Here is an 8,288-nt window from a genome sequence, read left to right as displayed (position 1 = left end):
TTTGACGCAGACTGCAAATCTCTGTACTTTTTCAGCCGGAAGTTTTTTACAACAGATCTGGAACAATCTGTTTTATTACATTTGTTATTTACTTTTTTCAGAGATGTGTGGTACACAAAGAGAAACAAAAGTTTTTTTTTTTTTTTTTTTAAATAGTACAATTCAGCTTGGTATCAAAGCTACTTATTTTTGTAACATAATCTCTCACATCCTTATTTTGAACTACCTGTAGTAGACTAAAAGAATTCATATAAGGACCGTTAAGCTCTATTTTCAGTAGGTTCCAGCTTAAAAGAAGGCATAAATATCTTCCTATACATTTAATCAACTCTAAAAAGATAAATACCATGTACCTATGTTACAGTTTCAGCGCATGCCCAAGATTTGCCTGCTTTTCAGCTGATAGTTTTTCTCCAGTTCACACAGAGCTTGAGCGCGCAGATTTGCAGCATACAGGCGTCTTTTGAGATCAGAGCATTTCCCTTTGGGAAGGGGGTGCTTTTCCACATTAGCAGGCGGCACAGCATTCTCTTCGCTTCCACCAAAGTGGACTTTCTTCTTGGTTGTAGACAAGGGGAACAGAAGCTCATTGTCTTCAGAAACAAACAAACAAAAACTGAATTAGTGCACCTCAGCATTTATTGCTTAACTTTTGTCCTTTAAACCTGTCACCCATTTTACTGCCTACCTATGGATTTAAACGATCTAACTGAATTCACTTCAGATCATAGCAAGAGTTCTCTTCCATTTTTGAGTAACATTTGAAAGCAAAGTTTTAAAATCATTGTGGTAAAAGGATATATATATATATATCACTGCAGCTTCTAGAGAGTATCGAAAGAAATATTACTCGAAATAAGAAGAAAAACACAGAGTTTCTCCTGCAGGACAAAAAATAGGCAGTAACAATCCGGGTCAAAAGGGAAATGTGGAATTAAGCTCTCAGCTACTTAAAAACCTGGTCTCTCCTTCATAGCAGGGGCAACCCCAAGCTGCCTGTTGCGGTCCTTCTGTCCTACCCCCATTGCTCCAACCCTATCTGCGTATTAAGTCAATGGCATACAAGCTAGGCTCCAACTCCATGAACATGTTCAGGTGCATCAGTAATTAATAAGTTGCTTCCTCTGCAACCTTCAGAACAGGAACTTCCAAAGTATAGCTATGCCTTATCCACACAACTGCCGCAATCAAGAGGCAGTTTATTATTTTCGGTGACTCACGGTACAAAAACAACCATCAAACAATACTGTAACAGCTGAGCTGTCCCTCAAAAGAGCCAACTTCATATGACTTATCTTGAATAAGAAATACAGAAAAAGACCTTATTAGCTGTCCAACTGTCTTAATCATAACTCTGGTGAAACCCTAATTCTCAATTTGCTAGGCTAAAACAAGGATTTAACAAGCACAGAAAGGTGAAAAGGATTAAACTGAAAATGCCAGTGAATGTTTGAGAGCGGTATAATTTCATACTAGTAATTGATACCTTTTTTGAACATTAAAAACCTTCCTAGGAAGCTGAAAAATCTCTGCAGAGATAGGGGCGTGTCTAGGACATGGTCACAGAAACTCAGATTTTTGGTATTCCATTTTACTGTGAAGTGAACCACACAACTGACTGAGAAAGAAATTAGGTAGCTGTGTGAGAAAGGTGGTAACATTAGAGCAACTAAAGATAAAAGTAGCAAGTGATCTCTTGATAACATATTTCAAGAACACTTAACACCATTTGTGTCAGGAGTGGAAGTATTTTAGAAACAGTATTACAATAATACTGTAGAATGAACTGGAAGAGTAGCAAATATTGATACAGAAGTGTCTAATCAAATGATCTACAGCTGAGAAATAGCAAGAGCTGGTCACTCTTTTGCTCTAGGTTCACTTTTCTGTATTATCTAGATGTATTAATTACTCAAAGTGGCTTTGCTCCTCTTAAAAAATTAATGTATCTGTGAAGATCAAAATATAGTATGAAGGGGTTGGGGTTGCAGAAGAAAACAGAAGCATGTGCTGGAGCTTGTTTAGCTTCAGTCATCCACTACTAGAGGCAGCAACAGAAAGCCCAAGACAAATTAATTTTGTGTTCTTTAATGTATCAAATAGAGAGGGGCAGAATTGTCAAAGTAGACAGGTATGTTAGAGATGCTCAGGCACCACTAACTTCCAGTGATATTTTACTCATGTTCTTGCCTGCCATGTATAGGCACTCCACGAGGGGGGGGGATAAAAAAAAGTTCGTTTTATTTGTAGTTGTGACAGTGACATACGTTTATCTCACTTGATTTCTGACCAAAACTAAATGAAAAGATTTTTTGCTACATGGTGTGTTCCCATTTCTTTGTTCTAGAATTACTACAAAGACTCAGCCATTTAATAGCCCATGCCTGTCTTACTCTTGCTCTCCCTAGCAGAAAAGTATTTAGTCATCTATACTGTTAAAGATATCTAAGTTGCAATGAACAGTAGGTACTACCTCTCTTATTGTAGCAAGGACTTCAATATTACCAAGTCCAAAGCCAGTGTCAAATACTCATGAGCTAGTAACTCTGTAAAAATGAGTGGAGTAGAGGTAGTCAAGTATTGCAGCACCTTTTTGAAGCCGTTCTTTGTTCTCGTGAATTAAACTGAAGCAAGCAAATAGCACTTTGAGAGTTCTTCAGAGCTTAGATGATGCTTTGATCACAGCTAGGTGGCTTGTAACGAATATTAGTCCCCACTTTAAGGACTTTAGAAGTGGAACTAAAGCTGCAGTGATTAAGGACATGAAAATTTATTAACCAAATCAAACTTCTGTAAGAAGACAGCTAAAATAAGTACAGCTCTGAGAAAGTTCAGATTACAAGTCCATACTTCAATATTTCATCAGAAATAGTTTAAAAAAAAATAAAAAAATCAGTGCTGACAGTGGTAACATATTCATAAGCAAACATCATTCATCAAGTCTTTCTGTAAAGGAGAAAGGCAGAAATCTCTTCCCAGCCATGCAGAGATGATTGGGGTTTGGATTGCTACCGTGGGACTAGGTACAGCGCATTGGGTACCACAGGCATCCTTCTGGTCATACCAGCCCACATCTATCAGTGCAACTGGCTTCTTGCGTACTTCCATACCTGGGCCATCTGCAGAAGCTAATGTCCTCTGCTGTTTGTAGAGATTGTAGTTCCGCATCAAGTTCTCAGCTCTGTTTTGAAAAAAAAAAAAAAAAAGTTTAAGCTTTTTGTTGTAAAATTAGAAACTCTACAATCTAGGCAATGATAGGTTAGTAGATACCTAGCAAGTTTGTCCTCTGCCAGTCTCTCTCGAACACAGAGTTCTCGTTCTCTCTCTGGAAGTAGAAATATGGCAGTATGCAGGGTTAGAATGCAAGTGTTAAAGGGATTGTGCATGATGGATTTTCTTGCAGAAGATGACAGTAGTAGCAGCCTGACAGATGCACCAATGTTTCTAACCCTATGGCTCTAAACAAAGCAACATAGCTGCTGTGTGAACCCAAGCTTTAACAAAACATTAATAAACCACTGTACAAGAGCTCCAAAGTGCTAGTCTTTAGAAAAAAGTCTGCCACATCTACAACAGTGAAGCTACAGAAGCTTTCTACTCTGCACATTATATCATGGCACACATGACACCAGGTCTGAATAATCATTTAGACGCCAGCTAACAAGTCAGCAATGACTGAACACCATGTTTTACAGCAGCAGCTGTTATTCAGGCTCAGAAAGCTGAACATACATAGTTAAAAACCTGTGTTCAGAGCCTACTACATATGCAAAGCAGTATTTTATCTAGTCAAGATAAGTGACTAGATGAAACAGCCACCTGCACTGTTTGACAGGTAAGCTACCTGGAGGGTACAGCCGCTATAGAAGCGGCTACATTATGCTCACCTTAGGCTATACATTAAGGTAGCTAATGTTAATGTACACAGAGTGGGTGAAAAGCAGCCTACACCGCACAGTGCAGGGCAATATATGCAGGCTTCCTGCATACTTTGCAGGTTATTGCTCATTTTTAATGATCTTCACAGACCAGACTTCCATTTCTGAACTGGCAACTACATCCTAGTAACTGAAACCCAGAACAAACCTGTCTAGGTGATCAAGTCCAAGCATTTTTGTTTTAGTCTTCAGACAGAGTTCTGCTAGCAACAACAGGGACATGACAGCCTAGGGCACTAAAATGAGGGGTTTGAAAATAGTCTACCTTTCCTTCCTCAGCACTTAATCTTTTCAATCAGAATCTTATTGCCACCCCCTTCCCAAAGGGAAATATCATACGCTCCAAACGTTGCTCTCTGTCTTTAATGGCTTGCTCTCTTTCTTTCAATTGCCGCTCCTTCAGTTTTAGCTCATTCACTGGAGCATCCAGATGCTGCAGCCTCTCTGGCTCCCCAGATCTCCGGCCTCTTTTATCAGAGTTTTTTTTCAGCTCTTCTGTCACCAAGTCTGCTATCAAGGGGTGCTGCAGAATATCTTCAACAGAAGGTCGGCAATAATCCTAAAGGGAAGAAATTACCAACAGGTCACTTTACAACCAAGAAACATTATGGCCAGGGATTCCCTAGCAAGGCCCACCCCAGGTAGAAACCAGCTACGTGCCATACAGCAAGAGACAAACTCAGAGCATGAGTGGGGGCAGGCAGCCCACAGAGGCAGGTGCCAGTAGATTCTGGAGCCAACACTCTGCATCTCCCCCTGTACCTGAGTCCTAAAGGAGCCACACCTGTCTCAGGTTCTTGTTACAGCTTTGCTGTCCTATGCAATGCTCTTCTCAACACCCCCATCCCACTTGTGTGGGCCAAGCCATATATTAGCCATATAAAACAGAAGTGAAGACAAAACCTCTTCAAAGTTCCAAACACACTGGGAACCATTTTAACCCCAAAGTTAGACCACAAAACTCCGCATGGGCCAGTACTGAGACACCATCTCACATAAGACGGCGTAATGCTTGAGCTGCTTCTTTTATTTATTGGTGCCCTGAAAGCACTGTTTCCCCCACTTCCCCATGCAAGCGATATTGCAGGTGACAAGATGATAGCATCACCACTTCAGATCAGTTTGTTCCATAATTGAAAAGGGAAACTTGTACTTCACTACTAGTTCATATCATGGGTGGAAAAATAATAAATCAGTTCTTACCTTTAAATTCAGCATCTCTTTGAGAAGTTCATTCAACTGCTCCGAGTAACGGTACGGTATTCGTCTGAACTTCCCTTCCCTTATCTTTTCTGCCAACTCCTTTTGGTTGTAAGCTCTAAATGGAGGCCTAAAGAAGAGTTTTACTGAAGTCTCTCACTAGTTTTACAGGACTTATTTTCATTAGAGTGTCAGATTCAGAAAAAAGCAGCAAGATTAGTTATCTCATGTCAAGACCAATATAGAAATAAAAATCCTAGGATTGGTCTTTGAAACCTTTAAGCTTTCATTTATACAAAATGTAATCACTTACACATTAAAAGTTACTCTTCTACATTTATTACCATGCTACTATACTTACGAGAGAGCACATAACTCATACAGGAGACATCCTAGAGACCAGATGTCAGATTTTTCATTGTATGACATGTGGTTTATTTGTTCCTAAAGAGAGAGAGAACAATCTTTAACATTAGAGACATTCTTCTCCTACTGCAGGATCAGCTGCTGTTTGAACCTGAATTAAACCACTGGTTGCTGGGGGTACTTTTAAGGTTCCTTCTTAATTAACTTCCTCAAGTATCTTACTAGTAAGGTGTTATCACGATAGCAATGCCACACTACTGAAGACTGAAGCATTGAACCAGTTTTCAACTGATAAAACCCCACATTCCAGGCAACATTAATCTTCTCCCCACCAAAAGGTACTATCAGTGGAAACACATTCTTGTTCATTTCTCATACAAATTAGAATCTTACCCTCAGTGTGTAATTTAATAACTTCTTTACCTTGACACTGAGAAACAGAAGAGATCTCTAGCTTCTCTGTTCCTTTTACAGAAAGCTACTCCAACGTAACTACCTTACATCTATAATATTCCAAGCATGTAATACTTATACAGTGAAAAGTAACCTTAATTAGAAGGTAGCAATGGTGTGAGGAAGAAATGAGATGAAGGTATGTGGAAGCTAACCACCTGCAAAATAACCTTGTCTCCAGAACATACACACACTTTATCAAAGAGTCACCTGCATTTAAGACTAGTAACTCTTCATTAAATCCTCCTAAGTATTAATGGACTCTGAGATCAACACCGCAGAAAACAGTTCTCAGAGGGATGAAAGGGAAGACAAGACACAAAAGGGAGCTCTTACCGGAGACATGTAATATGGAGTTCCAACAAACGTTTTGGCAAAGCTGGTGTCGTGGTGCAATATTCTAGCCAGTCCAAAATCTCCGAGTTTAACATTCTGCTTGCTGTCTAGAAAGACATTTGCTGGTTTTATGTCACGATGCACAGTGACTGCACCATCACTCCGTCTATGACATTCCTTCAAGGCCAACGTCAACTGAATCAACACTCGGAGAACAAAGCTTTCTTCCAAGTAATGCCTGAAAGACAAAAACATTTAATGAACATTAATAGATGCTTTATAGCATACACCAACTTCAGTAGTTGCTACCAGTCTTAGTCCTATATTTTTAACAGTTAGTAACGTTATCAAGCTTATCACCTTTAAAGATAAGCTATCAGCAGGCACCTACACGTGTTAATTTAAAAGTAGAAATTGTAAGAAATAAACACATTGTAAGATGTAGGCTTCTGTTGCAGAGTCCGCATGACATTCCCTTCCTCCCTCAAAGGGTTTAACAGATATGCAGCATTTCCATGCCTAACAACACAAGCATCAAATTGTAAACAAGCTGAGAGCTAAGACCCCTGATTTTCAATGTAGCCCTCCTTAAATGAGGGCACCGGTTCGGTTTATACAGCTCCGGTGCCACTTTGGACCGCTCTCACAGAGCAGCACCATGTATTTGTTCAACCTAAGCCTGGGAAGATTAACATTATACTTCAGAAGCAGGCTTTTTATCCTTCGGACAGAGAAGCATCCGATCAGCTGGCGCACCCGCTAGCAGAACTCCAGCAGCGCTTCACACCGCCCTCTGCACGTTTCACAGCAGTTGCTGGGCCCAGAGGGCTGGACTCCGAGGCACAAGCTCAGAGACACATTTCACCTTAACCTCGCTCCTTTGACTGCCCAGGATGCTTCACGCCACGCATCCCCACATCGCCCTGAGGTACTCCACGTGCCTTTCCCTCGTGCAGCGGGCGATGAGGCTGGCCAGGTCCCCGCCGTCGCAGTACTCCATGACGATGTACAGCGTCGTGCTGCTCCTGTCGATGATGCGGTCGTGGTAGCGGACGATGTTGGGGTGCCGCAGCTCGCGCAGCAGGTTCACCTCCGAAACGAGCATCTGCTTCTCCGCCTCCGTCATGGAGCCGTAATCCAGCTCCTTCCACACCAGGATCTGCGGGGGGACGGACACCGGCGCTCAGCTCGCCCAGCCCCAGCCCCAGCCCCCTTCGCCGCCCCCCACCACGCCGATCACGGCGCCTGCCGCCGCCGCCGCCCCTCACCTTGCCGTCGGCTTTGCGCCGCACCTTGCGGCACCTGCCGTAGGAGCCGGCGCCGATGGTGAGCAGCACCTCGTAGTCCTCGGGCCGCCCGGGCATGGCGCTAATGGCGGCCGCGCCCAAAATGGCGGCCGCGCCACCACCGCCAAGCTGCCCTCAGACCCCCGCCTCGCCGCCGCCGCCGTTTGAACGCGCCGCCCCGCCCTGCCATTGGCCGAGCGGCCCCGCCCTGCCGGGGATCCCCGCTTCCCATTGGCTGTCGGGGTAAACAGCGCCCGCCCGCTAACGGCCGTTGCAACCGCCGGGAGGCGGCGCGCGGCAGCCATGGCGAGAGCCACAGCGGGGCCGGCCTGAGGAGGGGGGCGTGACCAGACCCACGCTGTTAGAAACGATAGGAAAGCGGTCTGGGAAATAACCCCCGAGACCAGCGGGGAAAAACTGATTCTTCAAGAAATCGTTGTTAAAAACTCCACAAAAGTGACAGAGAAAGCATATGAGGACAGCTGTCCTACCACAGACAAACAGCTTCTGAAAATAAACCAAAGGGTGCCAAGGGTCAAATGTAAATTCGGCAGCAGGAGTGTGTGGGTCCGTGTCCAAATGTTGAACCAGCAATTATCATGAGTATTATTATTAAATTTTATTATATAACACTAGAATACACTGAATGGCATTACAGAGATTTTAAGTATATGCTGTATGATTTAGCATCATTTAGGGTATTTTTGGA

General features: G+C 42.9%; 1 protein-coding gene across 1 annotated transcript; it reads right to left on the bottom strand.

Moving 5' to 3' along the window:
- Positions 1 to 366: 366 nt before the first annotated feature.
- NEK2 (NIMA related kinase 2) lies at positions 367 to 7,657 on the bottom strand (the record flags this gene model as incomplete). The annotated part of the gene is made up of 9 exons (XM_084283362.1): positions 367 to 593; positions 3,111 to 3,181; positions 3,271 to 3,325; positions 4,278 to 4,497; positions 5,142 to 5,268; positions 5,500 to 5,582; positions 6,294 to 6,531; positions 7,226 to 7,452; positions 7,562 to 7,657. 9 exons carry the CDS (start codon positions 7,655 to 7,657, stop codon positions 367 to 369), a joined length of 1,344 nt encoding a protein of 447 aa, XP_084139488.1.
- Positions 7,658 to 8,288: the final 631 nt, after the last annotated feature.

The sequence above is a fragment of the Netta rufina genome (genome assembly GCF_964035555.1).
Source record: "Netta rufina genome assembly, chromosome: 3".
In the NCBI taxonomy this organism is placed as follows: domain Eukaryota; kingdom Metazoa; phylum Chordata; class Aves; order Anseriformes; family Anatidae; genus Netta; species Netta rufina.
The sequence above is the reverse complement of the archived record's forward strand: the minus strand, read 5'-3'. Positions and strand labels throughout refer to the sequence as shown.